Here is a 22,686-nt window from a genome sequence, read left to right on the forward strand (position 1 = left end):
GGCCTGGTGTCAAGTACTTACAATCCTGGCACTGGGGAGGTGACAAAAAGATAGGATTTACTGGTGATGCTGGGTTATACTGGCCAGCCAGCCTAGCCTGCTGGACAAGTTCTGCATCACTGGGAAGCTCTGTCTCCAAAGGACGGTGCCTGAGGAGTGACACCTGAGGCTGTCCTCTGGCTCACACATGTACATGTGGCACATGCATGCACACATGCTTACACTCGCGTGCGCACACACACATGCTTACACTCACGTGCACGCGCACACACACACAGAGCCTCTTGCTGGTTGAGTAGGGTTCTTCCAACTAATAGGCGTGTCCTGGACTGCAACAGGGCATTATCTTCAAAACTGCTCTTACAAGAAGGGTAGTATGCTCTACCGTATGGCCTTCAGGGTTTTTGTCTTACATAGGAGTTTCCTTTTGAGGTAGGGTCTTACTAAGTGGCTTGGGCTGGCTTTGGATTTACAGCAATCCTCCTGTCTCTGCCTCTCCAAAGCAAATGTCACAGGTGTGTGCTGGGCCCACCAGATCTGGTTTGGGGTTTTCTTTTCTTATTTGAACAGTTTGTAGAAGGTTGCTGACTCAGCAGCTTTGCCTCCCTTAGGGAATGTGCTGCTCTGACGTGGACCGTGTCCTGCTGTCTGCTTTGCGGTCGTGTGCCAAATGAGTCACAGACACTTTGAAGGCATTCGAAGCTTCAGAGGGCATCTGGCCAAGTCTATTCTTAAAGCCTGGCACCAGTGCAGCCAGTGGCTCAGAGTAGATGACCGGCAATGACCATTGTGTTGAATGGGCATGACCATGGGCCTGTGGTAGAAGTCACTTCCTGCAGCTGTGTTTTAAAGATGGTACTTTCTAGATATCACAGCTTTGGAAATGGGGTAGGTGGCCGTATCACACTCAGTGTTCAGAACACTTTCTGTGTCTCCTGTGAGTCCCACCTGCTCTTAGCTTAAAACATTTCTGCTTTTGTCCTAAGAGGGAAGGGCTGCCTCATCGGATCATGTGACTGGATGCCCAGGCATGGATGAGCAGGAAGAATTCTGAAATACCAGGAAGGAAGTTTCAGGGCAAGTCTTACCCCCTCCCCCCACACGTGTGGGCCATCAAGCAAGCTTCTTTCCGAGTTTACCAGAGACTTACCAAGTGGTCTTTTGGTCAACCCTTATGAAAGACTTCCTTCAGGGTGACCCCTTGCCCTGAGCTCCTCTTTGGAGTTTCTGTTCCAGAGTCTATGGAAATGAATCTCACTCTGGGGGGCTCACTATTCCCACACCCGTGTTTCCAAAACCTTGTATGTGTGTTTCCTGGGAGCTCCGGTAAGATACAAATTCTGATTTGGAACATCTGGGTGGGGCTGAAGCCTGCGTCTAACCAGCCTCAGCTGGTAGTTGGTGCTGGTCCTAGACTCACACTGAGTAGGATTTACCATCAACCCCACCAGAAGTCTCTCTACACTGCTCAGCACATCTGCAGCCTCAACCCACCTCGCTCTTCAATATGATGACAGTTTTAGGAATTAGCCAGGCACTCGCACAGGCCTTCTTCAACCTGTGCATGCCTGTCTCCTTATCTGCACTCCCTTGGACAAGAGTCAGCAGGCTCTGAAAACAGATATAGTTACCCACGGCCTGTCTACCTTCAGCCTCATATCTGGACATGGCTCCTTGGCCATCCCTGCTGCATCCAAAATGGACTGCAGATTTCTCAGGACTCCCAGCCAAGAAAAACAGCCCATGCTTGTCTCCTCCCAGGCACAGTTATTCTCGTGAGTGGATCCTACAAGGTCATGAAGTTGGGAGAAAGTTATACAAAGCCATGCCTTTCATTCTGACCGATAAAAACGATATCTCCTTAACACTCCCAGCTCATACTTTGGAACTTGTCCAAGCAAAGCCAAGAATTGTTTCTGTTTTTCTCTGGCTTCTCTCTCTCTCTCTCTCTCTCTCTCTCTCTCTCTCTCTCTCTGTGTTAGCTGCAGAAACCTCTTACCAAAGGGCAGCTTTCTAGGGTTACATGGCAAGGGAGCCCGAGTCCAGGCTGTGATTTCACACCCCCCCAGACTACACCTCTCTGTGTAGACAGATGTGTGGACAGCTGCTTGTTATGATTGCTTCTCCATAGGAACCAGAGACATAAAAAAAAAATGATGAGCCAGAAAATTAAATGCTTAGGAACCAGAGTGTCCTCCTTCCACCATCCATTATTACATATTTTCCTCTCTGACCCTGCAATGCCCTTGAAGACAAACAAGTGGTGTCCAAGCAAGCACGCAGCACATTGCCCTTCTGGGGAATTACGGAGCAGGATCTTATGTACAGGAACAGTTTTTTGACTTACGCCTGATGGAGTTTATAAAGGACTTCACAAACTTTACGCTGTATCCGTGGTCAGGTTTATGAATTCGGCCAAGCTGGATCAAGTGCTGGTCTATGGGGTGGCTGGCCAGGTCTTCCAGTTCTTTGTCATCCCAGTCAGGGCCCAAGGAAAAGACAAAGAGGGCATACCCATGACATTTGGCTCGTAGGGACTCTTTCTTTAAGGCTTCCGCATCTAGGTGGCTGGTTTCCCCAGCAGATATCACAAATATGACTTTGTTTCGTCTCAAATTGGGGGTGTTTAAAAAGACATTGTCCAGTGCCCACCCGAGGGCATGGCCAAGGAAAGCATCTCCATTCAGCTGCTGGACTGCCTGTTCCACGTGTCTCTTCATGAGGTGCTTACTGCTATAGGTGGTTAGGTTGAACTCAGTTCTAACCGGACTCCTCTGGGTGTTGGGTAGGAAGTCGAGGGGGGCATGGCTCAGTAGGGCCACCCTGTCTCCAGTGACAGATGTCTCTGGCTCTGAAGTGATTTCAAAGTGATCTAGCAGTGCCTCCAGAAAGTCTCTCATGTCTTCAAACTCTGCACTTCCCACATGCCGAGAGCCATCCAGTAGGAATGCAGTGTCCAGGTAGGACTGGATGGGGGGTGGTTTGGCTTGGTCACAAGAGGCATCCGGCTTGCATAGATCTGCAAACCAAGTCATTTAGAGTTACTAAGCAGATCGAGACAAAGAGTAGGAAGATTCTACCTCAGCTATTTTAGCATGCAGGAAATACATAGATTTTGCTCATAAAATAGATACAACTTTGACACCAAGAGAGTTTATGACCAAGATGTCCAGATCTGATACCAGGCTGTGAGTCCTTGACTCCATGCTACCAGTTTTTAAATTGTGTTCTATTGAAGTTTAATCTTGACTGTTGTGTGTATAAAGTTTGAAGTGAGCAATTCGTCCTCTGCTGTAAGAACACACTGTAAGAGAACTTCTAGTGGTGACAGTGTGCAGGCTAAACTACGGGCCTTAATCACGACACTAGCTGTGAAAAGCTCAGCTGCTTTCAAAATTAGGCTTTAAAAAGCAATGCATCTTTTATTTCAACTTAAGTAAGAGTTCATAACTTCATACCCCTTATAAAAAGTGTTCTTCCATAAAGTGAAGTCATTTTTATAAATATGCCTCTCTCATTATGCATGCATACCATAAGGAAAAAACAGAGAGTGGATTTTATTGAATGTGACCACAATGAATGAATGGGGGGATATGATAAATTAGAAATGAGAGGATTCTAGAATTCACTTCATCTATTTTCATGGAACCCACTGAAGCAGGGGAGTACATTCATAATGAATGCACTATATTTCTAGAAGTTTCTGTCAATGGTGTTTCTAACACTTACTTGTTTGTTTTATACATGGGTACACATAGCCCAGCATGTGTGTGGAGGCAAAGGAGGACTTTCAAGAGTCAGTTTCCTCCTTCCTCGTGAGTCCTAGGGATTGAACTCAAATCATCATGTTTGGAGACGGGCCACTTTACCCGATGAGCTAGATTGCAGTTTCTTATCATTAGAGATAAGGACACATGAGGTACAGGGTGGCCCCTTTACCTGAGAGCTGGGATGTCCATGTTCTGGTCTTATCACATAACAAACATGATATCACGTCTGAACAAGCCACCGCTAGGTCTCTGTATTACTGATTGCAACTAACGGGGAATCAGGCTGACCCAGATGCTGAGGGTTTGTCTAGTTTGTTAGTAGATGAGATGACTGAGGGTAAGAATGGGTTCCTTAGAAACCAAAGGGGAAGTTAGAAATGGAGTAACAAGCATACAGATGGAAATTAGATATCAGCATGGGCCATAAATACCAACTATTAAGTGAACAATCTAATGGCTAGCATGTGGATCCTGTGGGTGTAGCAAACTTTCCATCTTCATGCTTGTTCATGGACTCAATAAAGATGGCTCAGCTGAAGTCCCTTACTGAAGTTTAGTGACATTTTATGACTCTGAATAGTGGTCAGATGACGGAATAGTCACCTGTGTGCAGAGCCGTTTCTTAAATCAGGGACAGCAGGCTGCCCATTTGCTCTGTTCTGTGGTGTTTTTAATTGCAGGAAATGACTGCCAAAATATCTTCCATTATATGCCTGTGAGACAAAGCAAGGGTTTAAGCCAAGGCTCAGAGCCAAATGCCTATCCCCTGTCACATATGTGCAGTTAATGACTGTGCAACACATCAGCACACTGTTGGAGCTGACATGTCCAGGGGCGCAGCTAAGAGCGTATAGGCTGGATCCTAGCACTTCACCAGTTTATGTGAAGGAGGGAGAGTGCTCGGATCCAAAACTCCCCAGTACAATCCACAGGGCTGGAGGGTGTGAGCAGAAAGCTTGAATCCAGGTCTGTAGAGGGGAACGGAAAAGGAATCAGGGAACGTCTGCTCCCTTCTCAGAATCACTCTCTCCAGGTGAGGTCATCTACACAGCAAACCCCAGCATCCTACTGCTGCACATGGAGAAGGTCTCATACTGTCTTTCTCCAGGTCTAAAGAGAGAGTTTCAGGGAATAGAATGAGACTCTTAGTCTGCGAAAATTAAAGGCACTTTGGAGCCAGCTTCCCTGGGTTTGATCTGGTTGTGGGACCCTGAGGAGAATATCACATCTCTCTCAATTTCATCTCCCTCATCTGTACAATGTTTAATAATAGTTCGAACATTTCAGTGTGGTTATAAGCCTAGATGGACACAATTTATGTAAACCAATTAAAACCGTGCTGAGAGCGTAAGAAGCCCAGTAGCTTAAGTCTGAACTGTCACCACAAGAGCCGGCATCAGGCAGAATAATGAGAGCAGTAGACAGACTAGAGCAGACACGGGGTTGGGGGGGGGGGGACCTGCCTGCTGTCACGACTACCTGTAACCCCAGTGGCTCCCGCATGGTTACAGAACATCAGATGGAGGAGGAAAGAGGCTGTTTCCAGCTAGGCCAACAGACTGTGCACCACAGTCAATACTGCAAATCTTTTTGTTGTCTAACTCTTGGGAGCCCATGAAGACTCCTGGGTGAGGATGTCTGAGTTGCTGTCTTCCACTCCCACTGCACTGAAAAACAGTTCCCAACCAGGAAGGGAGGTGCCAGGTTGCTCCAAAGCCTTTGGGGGCAGGTGTGTGTGTGTGTGTGTGTGTGTGTGTGTGTGTGTGTGTGTGTGTATATACATTTGAGATTTAGAAAACATATAAAATTCTTTACAGCATGAAAAACTTGGCAAGGAGACAGGCTAAGGTTTTTGTTTTGCTTTTCAATTATTATTGTTTCCTGGAAGCTGCAGGAGTAGTAGAAGGGCCAGGAGTATAAGCTTCCTGCTGGGGTGCATTGGAAGGGCCCTGCAGGCTGAGCTGAGAAGTTCCATGTGTGGAAGATCCAGTGTGTGTCCTGAGCCCCAGTGAGGTCTGCCCTAGGCCGTGCCTATCCCTACAGTCAAGTTCCAGCTGCTCCTGCCAATGGTGACTCAACACATTGAGCAGGCCTGATCAAATTCACTTCTTCCCATGGGCCTCACCATAGCAGAAAGTGCACCGCTGGAGTCTCTCTAACGCTGGCCCTTCGTCAGACCCGGAGGGAACCACAATGACTTGGAACGTGCCAGTATCATCAATCTGGAAGAAGGCAGAAGCAAGAGAAAGAACTGCTTAGCGCGTTGGGATGGAGGAGCCTTCCAGCTCTATTTGAGAGCTGAGGTCAGGGGAGGGCAACCCCACAAGGATGCTGGGAGGTGGTCCGGCTTGTTCTAACTCTTGACTGTCAAAGGGGAATTCTATTACTTGATCTAATAGAATGTCCCAGTCAGTGGCACACAGTGGGTGGCATGGGTGAGCAGAGAGCATAAAGCATTTCCTATCCATATCACCCAGCCATCTGGGGGGAATTCTTCATCCTTATTCTTCATATAGAGCAACTGAAGCTCAGAGAAATATTAACACTGGCCAAGAGAGACTGCCTACACTCAAGTCAGTTATGGAAAAGACCCCCACACACACTCCTGCCCTCTACCCTCCCACTCCTGCACCTCACACCAAGTCCCAGGGAAGCAGGAAACCAAGGGCTGCTCTTTATAATGCAGGCAAAGTGACAACCAAAATTAGTGGTGACACTGTTTTAACATTCTCTTGTGAGCTAGGTATCAACAGAAGCAGGCTCAGGCCCAGGCCTAGGTGGCTTTCTTTCCTGAAACATCCCAGTCCCTCCACAGCAGCAGCACATCATAGCCCATCTAGGAAGCTAGAGGATGCAGTCTTGACTCTGCCCTAGCAGGAGAGACTCCGCACTGTTGGTGGTTTTGAGAGGCATCCACAGTGTTTCAAGTGAACCACACCTTTGGCTCACCTGAACAGTGATGAGTGACTGGTGAGCAAGCCTGGGCCCGCTCAGAGAGCACGAAGAGCAGATAAGGATTCTCCCACTGACCAAGATTAGCAAACTTGCCCATCAATTGGGAGATGACTGATAGGTGAAGAAAAGTTATAGTGATACTATCCTGTGGCTAAGATGGGTCAGACGATGTTTGTTTGTCTCCAGGGAATCATTCCTAGAGTATCAAGTAAAACAGCTCTCCTCTCTCCCTAGTGAGCCTCAATCCCATACTTAATCCATAGAGGTGTAATCACAGAGGTCCTGGTTACTTAGGGCTACACCATTTCTCTGACCAGAGCCAACTGGACCATGGTTGGGCATCTGAACTGTTCTTTTAGGGGTTGAGAATCGGAGTCCTGAGGGATGGAAGGCTGTCTAGAGCAGCAGTTCTCAACCTTTCTGGTGCTTCGACCCTTTTAATACAGCTCCTCATGTTGGGATGACCCTCAACCATAAAATTATCTCTGTTGCTACTTCACAGCTACATTTTTGCTACTGTTATGAAACATAATGTAAATACCCACTTAACAATAGTCTTAGACAACCACTGTAAAAGGATCATTCAACCCCCAAAGAGGTCTTGACTCACAGGTTGTGAACCAATGATCTAGAATTAACCATCTGCAGTTACACAGTGGGCTATATTCTATATTCTATATTCTATGTTCTATATTCTCCAACAGTGCGGAGTCTCTCCTGCTAGGGCAGAGTCAAGACTGCATCCTCTAGCTTCCTAGATGGGCTATGATATGCTGCCGCTGTGGAGGGACTGGGATGTTTCAGGAAAGAAAGCCACCTAGGCCTGGGCCTGAGCCTGCTTCTATGATACCTAGCTCACAAGAGAATGTTAAACAGTGTCACCACTAATTTTGGTTGTCAATTTGCTTATATTCTTGTGGCCCAAGGAATGAGGGAAAATAGAAGAATGGAGGAGGGCATCTCCCCAAGACTTAGCCCTATCTCTGCCCGTTTCTTTCTCCTTCTTTTTTTTTTTCTTTTATCTCACACAGAGCAGATGGAGGGGTCTGCGCTCATCAGCTTCCCCTCAAGCTGCCCACTGCTTTTCCTTGATATTCTTCCTGGGTTAGAGGTAAAGGCTTGGAGTGCCTGTGAGAACTGAAGGTGTAGGTTATATTTCTAGACCTGAGTCCGTGGAGAAAGGAGCAGAGTGCTCCATAGTTGGGTGAAGCAGCAGAAAATAAAAGCAAGCGTGATGTGTCCCAAGGGGACAGCCATGGAGGTTGGGCAGGGAGGGCACAGGAGCATGATGTGTCCCAAGGGGACAGTCATGGAGGTTGGGCAGGGAGGGGCACAGGAGCTGTAGTGACACCAATGGGACGTCGTGCAGTGGAACACAATCTCAGCCTCCTCTCGCCATCTTCAGTAGCATCTGTGTCACTCATGGACCGTGCAAATGTCTTCTTGTAAAGAGTGACAAGAAACCCGGCCAGTCAGCTCAGAGAGGGTGGGAGGGACATCCAGGGTAGGAGTGGGCCACAAGGATTTTTCTTGCTGCCCATCATGATTCAGAATAAGCCTGAGAAAATTTAGAAACCACATAAGCCAGCTTCATTGCTTTACAAGCAAGGAAAGCGAGCCCGGGATAGGCGTGGGGTCCAGAAGGCTTCTTCCCTCACAAGGACCAGCTTCCATGCTCTAGCTGCTTTTATGCCTTAGCTGTGCATCAGTGGGTCCTTACGTAATTAAGAGTGATGTTTCTCGGGAGATGGTCCAGGGAATGTTGTCATCTGCTAACTAGCTTTGTGTTCTATGTGTCTACAGTGTAACAACTTCCACATTTCTGGCAATGACCCTGCCTAATAATGGATGCTCACATTTAATCATGTATCCGCACAAGGATATAAAACGGGACACAGATCTTCCTTACAGATTCTAATGAGCTGCTCTATTAGGAAGAGTCCACTGATGACCTGCATACTCCCGACACCCCAGCGAGTAATCTCTTCATACAGTTTGAAAGATGTTGTTTTAGGGATCACTGATCCTATTGCTTAGCATGGGGGTGCTGTAGTATTAAAAAAAGAAAGAAAGAAAGAAAAAAACCCAGAAATCCCTGAACTGAATGTCAGCTGGGGATTTAAAATGGTAAGTTTCTGTATTTCTCTTATTGCTTATTTTCTTGAAAAAATGCAAAGATGCGCCAGCATGGCTGAGAGTACAGCTAACAAGGCTGCAGATGAAGTGTGGGCATCCCTGGGTAGTTGGGTGATTTTTCTCTCATAGTCATCACAGGGCTCCGTAAGATGGCACATAGAAAGAGATGGCATTCTACTAGACTGGAAAGTTGTCTGTCTTTATAATGCACAGAGAGGGTTGGGAAGGTCAGTTGTGCTAGCAAGACTTACGTCCACTTGACACGGCTAGCGCTCTGTGAGACATGGGACCCACAGTCGAGAAAATGCTCTCTCGAGGCAAGTTCGCAGGGGTATTGCCTTGATTGATGGCTGATGTGAGAAGGCCCATCCCACAAGGAGTGGTGCCACCCCTGGACAGGTAGATCTGGGTGCTCTAAGAAATCAGACAGAGCAACCCACAGGGAGCAAGACAGTAAGCAGCACTCCTCCATGGCCTCTGGGTCAACTCCTGCCTCCAGGTTCCTGCCGATGTCGTTTCTGCCCTGACTTCCTTCAATGATGGATTAGAATGTGAAACTGTAAACAGAATAAACGTGTTCCTTGCCAAGTTGCTTTTGGCCATGGTGTTTTGTCACAGCACTTGAAACCCCAAGGGTGATTGGGGCTTTAGAGACCCTGACACAACTGCACAGGTACCAGATTTTAGCTGGGCCTTTTCAGCTCTCAGGTGAATGGAGATCTAGAGAAGCCATGATACATGTGAGGGGCATTTAAAAATATGACCCTCAGGTACTGTGTTACTTGAGTTTAGGGTTCTGTTCTTAAAAGTAAAATAATGCCTAAGTATTCAGGGGGCAGGACAGGCAGATCTCTCAGAGTTCTAGGCCAGCCAGAGATAGAAAGTCCCTAAAACAAAACAACACCCCCCCAAACCCGCTCCCCCAAACCCCATCCCAAGACCAAAACAACCACAACAAAATCATAATGATAACAGCTAATGGTTTAAGTCCAGGGAAGACACAGGATGTAAAAATGGTCACAAGAAGCAAAAAGGCAGAAATAGAGCAAAGCGACTGAACTGTGTCAGGCATCCGGTTCTAACCTGTTGGCATGCTTGCCTCTGTTTAAAGATAACCATATCAGGCATCTGGTCCTAACCAGCTGGCATGGTAGCCTCTGTTTAAAGCCCCTTAGACAGCAAGCCTAGGCAGATATAAGCCTCAAGGGCAGATATAAGCTCCTCCTTTTACTCTCAGAGCCCAGAACAGCTCTGACAAACTCAGGGCTGAACATTTGACACTGTAATGAACCTGGGGCCGAGTCTGGCCTCAGATCCTTCACTTGCTGCTGCCCACATTTATGAAGTTTGTTGTTGTTTAAAAATAAATAATAAACAAATTAAGAATCTTTGAGTGGGACTGAATGTGGTGGTGGTGGTGGAGGAGGAAGAGGAGGAGGAGGAAGAGGAAGAGGAGGAGGAGGAGGAGGAGGAGGAGCAGGAGCAGGAGCAGGAGGAGGAACAGGAGCAGGAGGAGGAGCAGGAGGAGGAGCAGGAGGGGCAGCAGCAGCAGCTTTGTATGACCTTGACATGTGTCAGAGGACAGCACTCGGTGTTGGTCCTTGCCTTCCACCATATGTGAGGCAGGGGTTGTTCGCTGCTGTGCGTTTCAGGCTAGCCCATGAACTACAGAGGATTCTCTCTTTGCCCCATCCCTGTGTAGAAGTGCTGGGATTGCAGACTCACGACTGCACTGAGTTTACATGGATTCTGGAGACTCAAACACTGGACCCCAGGCAAAGTGCTTCACTCCTGGGCTGTCTTCTCTGCTCCACAAGACCCGATTTTTTGAAATCGAGCATTACTTAGAGAATCTCTAGGCAATTTAAGTAGAATCGAGAAACTGTCTTTGTGGATGTTAACAAGCAAAAGGTTGATAAACTCCAAACCCAAACACCTAACCCCAAACCACAATACCTTTCATACCCTGTACTTTCTGAGTGGGTGGAACACTGTTGGTTTAAGTACGCGTCACAAACACCACCAAGTGTTTTCGACAGGGTATGAAGTTGTCCTTTGTTTTATGACTAAACTTGCAAGGGTGCTCTCACCAAAATCACTTACAGAACTTCGAGGCTTTGTTTGCATGGCTTAGACCCAGCCTTTCCTAATCTACCTACGGTATCCTTTGGATGAATCAGTCCTGTTTTGTTTATATAATTCTGAGTCCACTGATGCTAATAGCCATCTCCTGTGCTACACCAGTCCCATTAGTATCAAACAGCATCAAGCTACTAAAAAGGGCAAAGCTAGTCGCCCTTGCGCTTGCTAGGATGTTCTGGGTCCCAAGGCACAGCGGTGAGACATTTACTCTTTACATGAACTGTCAAATGTTGAGACCTTTCCCATGTATTCCCTAATACCCTGGTACTGCTGTCTGGAGCTCTCTATAAACGGGGGAGCCCAACATCACACTGGGGCAGCACCCACTGGAGGATACTTTGTTGGGGCCAGTGTGACTTTTGCGATTAAGGATGGGAAGGGGTGGTTGTCTCCAACCCAGGTGGTTTACTGAGGGATGCGACATGCTAGGTTTAATCCTTAATGGAAGACGCTTTAGTTGGAATGGCTTTTCTTTTATAAACTGGGGACTTTTACATAAATGAAGTTAAAAAAAATCAGCCTGTTTATTTACTTTGCTTTCATGTGGCTGTGTGATACATGGATGTGTTCTTTTGTGTATTTGTACACACATGTGACATGCATGGGGAAGCCAAGGGCTGTCCAGATGTCTTTCTCAGTCACTCTCTACCTTGATTTTCGAGATAGATGAACCTAGGGCTCAGCCACTCCTTCAGGCTGGCTGGCCAGTAAGCTCCAGGTTGCCATCTTTCGCTGCACAGTGTTGGGTTTACAACTGTACACTTTCATGCTTAGCCATTGTGTGGATGCTAGGGACCTGAAATTCAGGTCCTAATGCACTTTACTGAGCTGTTTCCACACACCCATAGAAGAGGTTTTGAGACAGATTTTTCATATAGCCCCAAACAAGCCTTGAACTCACCAGGTAGGTAAGGAAGCCCCTGAACTTCTGGTTCTCATACTCTGCCTCCCAAGTGCTGGGATTACAGGGGTGTGCTAGCTTTTCAAAACCACACAGCAATGACTACTATCATGACCATCTCAAGGACACGCCTATCTGTTTACTACCCTCCTGATTTTAGTATCTTTGGAGGCAGAGGCCATGCAGTAAGCAGCTAGGAAAGCTGTGGCAAAGCAAACTTAGCATCAAACCCTAACATCACTACACTGCTCTGGCAACTGAGGAACCTGGGCCAGAAGTGGGCCTTGTCTAGGCTCAGCCTTTCATTTACAAAATGAGAAAGAAAAAAGAAAACCCTATCTTCATCTTTGCACAGTAGTTGTGAGAATTCAACAGGATAATGAACACTTCTCCAGTGCTTGGTAAATAGCAATGAAGCACCTACCCTTGCATTTCGCTAACTGGAATGACCTTGTTCTGAAGGCAAGAAAATATAGCTATATATTTTCTTATGATGTTTCTGAAGATTGGTGAAATACGGGAATAAAAAGGGCTTTATGCAGTGCTTACTGAAAAGGCGCGCTTGACCGAGGGCACGTTGCTGAACGCGATCACCACAGGTACAATGTCCAGGGCACTGAACTCCATGGCTGCTGTGGTAATGGTCTGGGCATCGGCCGACGGACCACTGCTAAAGAACGTGGCGATTCTTCTCACATGAGCCCCTGGAAGGGTTCTCTTGAAGATATTCCTGGAGATGAACCTCATGGCTTTGCCAATCTCCCTGCTGTCGGAGGATCTCTCATAAGGAAGAGCTTTAATCGCCCTGAGCAGCTGGTCCTTCCTGTAGGCATCTGAGAAGCGGATGAGGTGCCTGGTGTGGGAGTTGTAGGCTAGGATGGCAACTCGGGCACCCACGGGGCAGTTGGCCTCCCTAACCTTGACATCCCTAATTAAGGAGACCATCATCCCCTTCATCCGCTCAAAGTCCTGCTCTGTGACATCCCGGGACTGGTCCAGGACAAACACCAACTCAGTTGGATGCACTGGGCACTCAGGTTTTCCTGAAAGACAAAAAAAAAAAAAAAAACCAAAATCATGCTTCCTGTCATGTAGGATGTTTGCCTACAAGCAATACACAGAAAGCAAAATCATTTTAAATGCTAACTATTCAAATATTTAAGCATTAAATAATTAATAACCCAAATATTAAAACATATAAAATATTAAATGTTTACAGCTTGAATCATTAAAACGGCTGTTCTAAAAGCTGGCTATATGTTCCTCCAGGATAATCAGAAAAGAAAACAGTCTAAAATCAACATGATTTGGGATTAAACTTGTAAGTTAATTACCCAGTCCCTTCTAGATAGTAGAACCTGTTTGGAAATGTCCTTAACCCCGCAGAAGCCAGCTCAAAGGCATGGTCATTCACATCTGTACTTTAATCATGTTGAAACATAAGTCCATTTCACTTAATGAGGAAGAAACAAGGGAAAAGAACTTTCAAGGAATGGCTGTGGAGACTCCTCTTATAATTAAAAGCAAATGGAGGATAAGGGAGTAGGGATGTAGCCCAGTCAGTATGGTGCTCTTCTGGCATCTGCAAAGTCCTGGGTTTGATCCCGGGCATCACAGAAGACAGATATGGTAGCTTATGCCTGTACACACACACTTGAACAGTAGAGCCGGGAGGATCAGAAGTTCAAGGTCATCCTGGGCTACAGAGCTCCCTAGACAAAAGGGATGCCTCCATGGCCAGTTACAGTGCATGCTGATGCCAAATCCATGGCCAGTTACAGTGCATGCTGATGCCAAATCAGATCATCTCAGGGGAGATGGGACAAACTTATTAGCCTCCGAGTCTAATTAGTGGGATGAGTGGATTTTTCAAAAATCAAGTCATGTTAATCTTACAATTAAAAGGTGAATGAATCCTAACAAAGTGTGGACCTGGTGCTTCTCACTTTGTGTTTGGGTTACAGTACAAAACCAGCAATGATGCTGGTTATAATTTAGGGATACAGGGAAGAAGGGGTTAACAGTGCAGCCTGAAAACACAGAAAACCTTTTAGTTTTCAATGGGGAAAAAATATACTTAAGGGCTCACCTCAAACCCAGCATGCTCTTTCCAGGAGCCCAAGAGCTCTGGAGAGTTTGTGCTGATGGCTTCTGCCTAACACAAGGCAGGTGGCGTCTCCACCTCCACCAGCACCCACCCTACCATCTTGTTTCTCTGGCCGTATTAGTGACTGAGACTTATTTGAAAGTTATTTGCAATAAATGATTAGTCCATACTTCTTAGTGAACTTCTACACAGCTAGAACAGCCCCTCTGCATCGGATTTTTGCAGCCTCGCTGTCAAGTCTGTTTTTATCCACTTACCCACAAGAAAACCTAAGGAATCCACAACAGAGTGAAGACTAGAAAAACACCTAGCTTTACATCCCCTGTCATGACTCATGCTCTTTACCTGCTCCTTCCTCACCGCCAAAATTTATCCTTTCCTGTTCTCCCCTCTCCATGGGATGCTGCACCCACACATAGCTTTACTCACATACATATGACAGGCTGTGAGGGAGAACACATGATTTTCCTTTTGAGATGGATCAGAAGTCTGGTCAGTTTGATGCAGCTTCTAGCTATACCTCCTTTGCTTTTAACATGCTAATCTCTCCCTACCCCTGTGCTGCAGGGATACTTCTCTCTGTTACTTTCCAGGGAATGCCTAAGTCTGCTCTGTTCCACAGCTCTGGCATTTGTATTTCTTGCCTTACACTCAGAAAACTGTGGCTCCTTCAGTCCTGACTTCAAGTTCGCTGCTTCAGGGAAAAGCCCTGATCTAAAAAGTATTAACCTCTGCTCCTGACTTTATTCCATTACACTACAACCTGTGCTTTATTTCAGATTCTGAATTTATTCATTTGTTTTCTATCTGGACTCTCCATGAGAATGGAAATGTGTAATGGATTTTGTCTGCTGTCAACCCTGACCCCAGCTCAAAACAAGAGTCTAGATCACAGGAGGCTTTCAGTAAGTTCTTATTAAAGGACTGAGTTAGCACAGGTCAAAAGCTGGTAAATTCATATAAGAGAATATATATATATATATATATATATATATATATTCTCTTATATGAATTCTCTTATATGAATATATATATGTGTGTGTGTGTATACATATATATATATATATATATATATATATATATATACACATATACAAATGTATCATGTAATAAACATTGGTAAAATATACAAAAAAGGAGACTAAAAGCCACTGAGGTAGGTTGGCGGTTAACATTAAGCACGAACTACCTAGGCCTCAGCATCCTCTCCACCACACATCTCTCACTTGTTATCTGATTCTATTCTCATTCTGCCCTCTGCATCCTAATTACTGAACTACAGAGAAGACATGGCAGAGATGGGGGAAGAGAAAGGGAGAGGTGGAGTGGGAAGAGAGATTTGAGGAGAAATGAGAGAAAGAGGAGGGAGGAAGGATATTTTAAGAAATCAGGTAGGTGGACAGAGATGCATGTCATTAGCATATGCCTCACAACAAAAGGGCTTCCAGTTGGTTTGGAAAATTGTAGTGAAACACAGCTATAGCGGATGAGTCCTTCCAGGCCAAGTGTTTGCTCTCAGTGTGAACAAAGGAAGGCCAGGTCCAATTCTATCATCGCCATGCTTGATCTTGGCTTCCGGATGGGAGACACCCTGGAGTTTGAGTAAAGCCTGCTGGAAATGAAGGTCACTCACCATGTCTTCCAGCTGGGGAGAAAGAACAAGAGAGATTGGGTTATCACTTGGTAGGACACCAGGGCTCTAAACTGCTCAGGAAAATCACTGACCAGCAGTGGGACCATGTTCACTCAATACTCAAGGCCACAGGCAGTCTGGAGAAAACAGACCGTGACCTGCATCCTGGTACAGCAGGGTTCCATCCAGAGTGGGGGTGGGGGAGGAGGGACAACAGGTAGCCATAAAACAGCATCCTGCAGCCAGCTGTGGGACATGGAGACCCTCTGTCTGAGAGGGACCATGGTGTCGTAGCAGCTGAGCTCAATTTGGGAAGTTAGAGGGTCCTGGCCCCTCTTTATAACTTCTTACATATCTATAGATGTCAACTATATGCACATATACACACATGCATGCATACATACATCCTGTGTATGTGTTGGTTGTTTGGTTGTTTTTTTGTGAAGGGAGAATGGGGACCAAGCCCAGGGCCTGTGTCACTTCCTCATGATTAGCTAAAGACTGTGACACTCTGTGGCAACCTCAGCCCCAAAGGCCCGAATCTTATTTTTGCTTTTGTTTTTTGCAGTGCTGAGGATTGAGCCCAGGCTTTTGCCTAAGCTAGGCAAGTGATCCACCAGTGACCTACATCCTAAGCTCACGTATGTACACATGCACATATGTGTGTGCACGGAAAATTGTATTTGTCTATATGAGTGTGTCTATTTGTACACATATATCTGCATGGGCTGAGTCTCTCTTATCTGAAAGGCTGGGACTGCTAGTATTCCTGATTTCAGATTTTTTTTCAGTTTAGGATGTTTATAAATATACATAACGAGACCTCCTGGGGACAGACCAGAGTTTATAAACTGAAGGCGAGTTCAGACACTGTATTTAGTGTGCCCATGTTTTGGCTGCAGCTTGTCACATTGAGGGCAGATGTGACCTTTTCCGCATGTGACATTATGTCGGCAATCAAAATGTTTGGGCGTCTGGGAGGGGTCCCCCTGCGAATGGATGTATTTGTGTATCATATAATTAAAAGTGATAGATACACTCTGGAAGAAATAAACATTGGCTGGACCACACTGCATAGCCACAAGCCACGGGTAGTGGTTTTATATTTCAAATACTTGAATGCAAAATTTAGCTTCTTAGTGATACTCTTTACCTTTGTATCCAGCTAGGCTGCTGAATGGTGCAGGGGACACCTCCACCATGGCAGATTGTCCTACTGGGTAGTGCTGCTTCAGGCCACTAATTTACAGAGGCCCCTTCCCCTGCAAGGCCAGGCCCAGAAGAAGCCCTGACCATATTACATGGCTATGTGCCTTTATAAAATCAACGTTATTAACTTCCTTTGGGTTCTAATTCATACTTCTGAAACAACTTTGTGTACTTTGGGCCAGATATGCTGGGTGGAACCCTCACATAATGAAGGAGCAGGCCCCACTCTTGGTTCCGACACTTGTCGTTACTAGTCACTTGGCTCATGTGTCAGGGAGAAACCTACCGTGCAAATTCAACCTCAAAATGACCTATCTCCATGGGTTCATGGTACAGGTGTGAATTCCCACCTGTGATCCCTTCTGCTATGGGAAAGGCAGAGTCCTGAGCAGCTTGACTCAATGGCTTCTAGAGCCATTAAGATTCTGTATGTCTGGGCCAGGAAAGATAGCTCAGTGGTCAAGAGCACTTGCTTTTCTTGGAGAGGATTTCCAGCTACACAGTAGCTTGCAACCATCTGTAACTCCAGTCTAAGGGATCTGATGCCCTCTTCTGGCTTCCGTATGCATGTGTTACACATATACTAAGGTACATACATACACATATCATATACAAAGCAAATAGTGTTTGCTTTTTAAGTTCTGTGTTTCTAAGAGTATCACCTTCTATAGAAATGGGGTCTGCTTTATCTGGGTTTTCTCCCAAAAATGTCTTAAAGAAACTTTTAACTCTTCCTTTCAGTTGCTGTATTTACTCAGGAAGTATTATACTTATTTAAACCAATATTCAATACAATGTAGGTGTGTGTAAATACAGAATTATAACATCAGTTGATACTTACAACACTAAGGGTTACACCCTGTTGTGAGGGTCTTAAATTCAGAAGCGCGTTTGCCAAATCTGAATACCTTTTGGATTTTTACATTTTTGAGAGAGAGAAAATTATAGGCAGAATAAGTGTTACTATAAATTTTCCCATCAATCATTCCAGGAAAAGAGTAACAGAGCACAGCACAAAGCCGGGGCTCCCACCCCCGAGGCCACATTAACACAGCTGCCTCTTTCCACTGCAGACCTCAGTCCTGTTGGTTACTGTCTGACACTAACAGACTCTCAAACTCGACTGATCTGACCATCGGGTGTGTTCTGACCCTCATCTGCCCCAGGTTTAAAGCCTACAGTGTACATAACTGAACCACACTGGGAACAGGTTCCAGCACACACACACACACACACACACACTGGCACCAGAGAGGGGAGATGATATACTAGGCACCACTACCTCCCCATGGACTCAAAATTTACTTCTGGCATCTCTAATGTTGGCAAATTGCATCTGTTCTGAGAGCGCATTTGGCTAACTTCCTTCTAGGAGGCTGATAGACTGGGAGTGGGGTAGGGGGATCGTTTTATGCAGAGTACTTACGACTGTGGTCCCGCACGTACTGAATGAGGTCACATGTCTGCAGTTCAAAAATAAAACATGGAGAATTAACCACATCTCTGGGTCATGAAGTTTAAAAATAAAGTTGATGGCATGCTCAAAGCACCGTGATGCAAAGGAGATACATACGGAAAATGAAGCCAGTCCTCGGGCCCCTTTCATACCCTAGGAAAGGAAATAAGCAAAATCTGTCTTATGGCTGCAGACTTACGCCTCAGTAGGCCAGGATGTATACCCACACTTCCCTGCGAACCCCTTGAAAAGGGTTTACTCCTTTGAAGTTAAAGGAGAAAAGAACACAGTTAGGACACACATTGCCTCGTGAAAGATGGCACTAGGGGTGTGCACACAAACCTTCAAGGCCACTTTCCCCAAATCCTGGCAGAGATGCCCAGAACCTGATGGAGCTGCCCACCTGAGGGATGCCCAGAACCTGATGGAGCTGCCCACCTGACAGATGCCCAGAACCTGATGGAGCTGCCCACCTGACAGATGTCCACAGAGCCCTGGAGCAGGTGTTCAGCTTGCCACTAGCAAAGGTTGAGCCATCTGTTCCCAGCTGCCTCCCAAGTCTTGGAAGCTCCCACCTGATATTATATCTCCGCTGTGATACAACAGCCCAAGATGAACCTAGGTCATTCCTATCCAGGGCTGATGGACAAAGGGGTCAGCTCAGCCTCAGACACCTGAAAAGCTCACTCAGCATCTCTCCCCAAATGAGCGAATATACACATGTGTATGTCCGGGCAGGGTGGGGAGGGGGCAGGGCAGGAAGGGGTGGGATGGGGTCGGGAGAGGTTGAGGAGTGGGAAGAACAAAGCTGACTTAGCTTTTTATTATTATTATTTTTTTTTACAGTCCCATCTTAGAACAGAAAGTCTTGGCTTCTCTCAAAAAGAAACATTGAGAGAAAAGTGCCATGGTGCCCTATACAATCTCCAGGTGTGTTCCACAGGAACACACCTTCAATCACACACACTGCACACTCATCATTTCATGCATGTGTGCATGCACATACACATGTGCACACACACACCCCCACACACACATAACACACATATACACATGTGCACACACACACACACACGCACACTTTATTCACTGAATGAATGTAGGATGGAAGCCGTGACTGGACGGATAACCAAACCCACTCATGCAGAGTGCAGAAGCTCAGGCTGCGGAGACTTCTCAGTGGGTAAGGGTAGAGTCAGCAGCCTGATGACCTGAGGTCAGTCACTAGGACACACGTGATAGAAGGAGAGAACTGACCCTTGAACTCATTCTCTGAAACCTGCAATGTGTCATCTCCCAAATAAACCAACCTATAAATGTAAAAGAAAATATTTTGGAAGAGAACCTCATTTTGGCTTGATTTTTCACTTTCACCCTATATTTCTTCCTTCCTGAGGGAGATATTTAATTTGCCCCATTTTCTAGAACACACAGGGAATAGTGAAATATGTCACCAGGCAGCAAAGGCAGAAGGTGTGTGCACCTGAAAAGTGGCAGGTCTGTGCCCTGAGCTCTAAAGTATAAAGATTTCACAGGAAATATTCCCACTTACCTTCCGTCCAGAGGGTCCTGGCTCCCCGGGGGACCCCGGCTCTCCTGGAATCCCAGCAGATACCTCAAAGCAGAATTAAGTCACCTTAAAACCATATTTTATATATGTGTGAATGGCTTAAATTCAAACTTGAAATATTGACACTATTTCAAAAGTAGAAGTACCAAAGCAAAAAAATAAATCCATTTTCATTTTAGAAAATGGATAGATTTCTAAAATACATGAAGGGACAGCAATCCATTTGTTCTTAAAAAAAACTACTTGTTAATTTTTTCTGCTACTTTTCTTGTTCTTTTGGCATTAAGATATCCTTTTTAAAGACTGGTATGTACCATACTTTTTGCTGATGCCTCTATTTTTGGTTTTGTTTCTTTTATAGAAGGTCTTCCTGTATGGCTCTGAGTGGCCTCCAAGTCATAATCCTCCTGCCTCTGCTTCCCAAATTCTGGGATGACAGGTATGTACTACCGTGTTTGTATCCCTGCTATGTTTTAAATTATTTATACACACACACACACACACACATAAATTTCTGTAACTAAATATTCTTATACACAAAATAACTTTTCATGGTATTTCACGGCTTTGTGGATATACCATGATTTATTCAATTGGTTCCTTGCTATTGGCATTTAAGTTTGATGTTGCTAACAATGATATTATACATAAATATATACATATATGTATACATGTATGTATATGTTTGTATGTATGTACACACATATATATAATTCTGATTATTATTGAAGATTACTAAGACTAGAATTTTGAATTTTATTGGATCAAAGTAGTGTGGATTTCTTAAGAACATGAAGGTAACTAAATTGAAAAAAAAAAACACATACAAAATTATGATCACATGCTGGGCTACAAAATCTAAGAACAAAACAGAACCAAACCCATAAAATTAGCAACAACAAAACAGTCAATGGTTGGCTGGAAATCTCCGTCATGGGAAGGGCATGATGGCAACAGTGGCATAGAAACAACAGTTATCTTGTTTACCGTACGTAAGAATTTTTCTATGTACATTTAACAATACAGTTTGTCCTAGAAAAAGCTAGGACTTAGGGTTGTTTGGTGTGTTTGTTGTTTAAGAAACAACATTGTTTTAATCATTCAAAATGCCACAGGAGAGGAGGGCTAGAGAGATGTTTTGGTGGTTAGAATCACGGCTTACTTTCCCACAGGCCCCAAATTTGGTCCCTAACACCCATGTCAAGAGGTTCACACCTACAACGCCAGCTCCAGGGGATCCAGTTCCCTCCCTGGAGGCACCTGCATTCAAAGGCACATACCCACAGGCAGACAGACAGACACACACATACACACACACATTTTTTTAATGCGTCAGGATTTGTAAATCCTTTACAGTAATAAATGAAGTTATTTAAAAATTAATCTATAAAAGCACCACCTGTGGGGAAGCTAATAATCACTAATATCCTTCCAGTGCCCAATTGATATTGACAGTATTAAAAAACATAACTTAATGACCTCACTTTATTTAAAAGTTATGTTTACCTTCAAGAGGAAGAAAAGGAGACCACTTGAGTACCTTTGTCCCTTTCTAATATTTTCATAATAGATTTTACAATAAAAATGAACAGTACAAGGAAAAGAAATAAAGGGAGCCTCATCGTTGTGGAGCCTGGAACGCAGATGTATAGGTGTTGTGTGGAGCCGACCTGGCAGAGCCGAGGAGTCTGAGCCCTGAGCCAGCAGTAGGTACACCCAAGAACCAGTGTGTTTGGTATCACACATTCCCAGGAAGCTCAGGCTTTGTCAGGGTCAGAGGTCTCCAGAAGCAGAGGTGAAGAGGCTAAATACGGAGGACTAGTGGGGAAATTTTCACCAGGTAGTTAGACACACTTTTCCCCACTAGGAAAAAGCAAAGGTAAATCAGAGGTAGGGTTCTCGGCAGAGCTGAAGACAAATATTACCACACTGAACCAGGAGAACAAACCAAAATGTACACATTGAGTCTGAGCTTCCCGCTCTCATTGCCAGTGTCCTCTAAACTGGCATCAGGATCTGAACCCTCTAAAAAAGGGTAGATGGTGTTTCCAGAAGGAAATCTAGTTCAAAGAAGATAGAACACCAATAGTGAAGGGTTGCTAAGCACAGGTCCAGCAGATGGCCATCAGTGAAATTCGTAACTGGCAAATCGGTCCTGACTTCAGGGTTTCCTACCAGATTCTTTGTACTCAATGCTCAGTGTAAATGCACTGCTGTTCTTGAGATCCATGGGAGATGAACGTCAAGACAGAAGGCAAACCTGGAGGAAACTGGGTTGAACAAAGAAGACCTAAAAATATTCACTCATATCCTCAGAGAGATGAGATGCCTCAGTCGTGAAACAAGAACAGTACACTACAGAGAAAGAACAGTCAGATTTTAGCAACCAACTTTTCAAAGGTCAAGTATGGGACATAAATTAAAAATAGACTCAAGATACTTTCCCAGAAAGGAGAACATCAAAGAGAGGTTGTACCTATAAAATAAATACCATACGAAGTAAACTCAGGGACTCTGTCGTTATACTGGATGATAGATGTTTCAATATACAGAGCAGAGAGCTCTGCAGGGGAAGGTCAAAAGTCAGCAAAAGAACAGAATGGAAGGGGACATATTTTCAGGGTCAAGGGACCTGCTAATTCTCAGGAAAGTGGGGAAAAAAATGGACCATATGTCCAGTAACCAAACCCATGGCAGATCTAAGAGGTGATCCAGCAGGGTTCCAGAGAGAAAACACTAGTTTATAGGGCTCTGAATTCCTACAAAGGAAAAAAACCCGCCAGAAATAATGGAAAACATAATCACTT

At 45.2% G+C, this 22,686-nt stretch overlaps 1 protein-coding gene across 1 annotated transcript in view; it reads right to left on the reverse strand.

The window, feature by feature from the left end:
- Col6a6 (collagen type VI alpha 6 chain) overlaps window positions 1–22,686 on the reverse strand; it is a 141,469-nt gene that overhangs the window by 8,566 nt on the left and 110,217 nt on the right. The window contains exons 30-36 of the mRNA XM_085827969.1: window positions 19,862–19,924; window positions 18,427–18,462; window positions 18,280–18,316; window positions 15,645–15,656; window positions 12,454–12,947; window positions 5,896–5,992; window positions 2,348–3,019 (exon numbers count right to left, since the gene is read on the reverse strand). Of these exons, the coding sequence (XP_085684095.1) occupies window positions 2,348–3,019; window positions 5,896–5,992; window positions 12,454–12,947; window positions 15,645–15,656; window positions 18,280–18,316; window positions 18,427–18,462; window positions 19,862–19,924 (1,411 nt within the window). The remainder of the gene's footprint in view (window positions 1–2,347; window positions 3,020–5,895; window positions 5,993–12,453; window positions 12,948–15,644; window positions 15,657–18,279; window positions 18,317–18,426; window positions 18,463–19,861; window positions 19,925–22,686) is intronic.

Source organism: Mus caroli, unplaced genomic scaffold (genome assembly GCF_978045245.1).
Source record: "Mus caroli unplaced genomic scaffold, Mus_caroli_1 scaffold_11, whole genome shotgun sequence".
In the NCBI taxonomy this organism is placed as follows: Eukaryota; Metazoa; Chordata; class Mammalia; order Rodentia; family Muridae; genus Mus; species Mus caroli.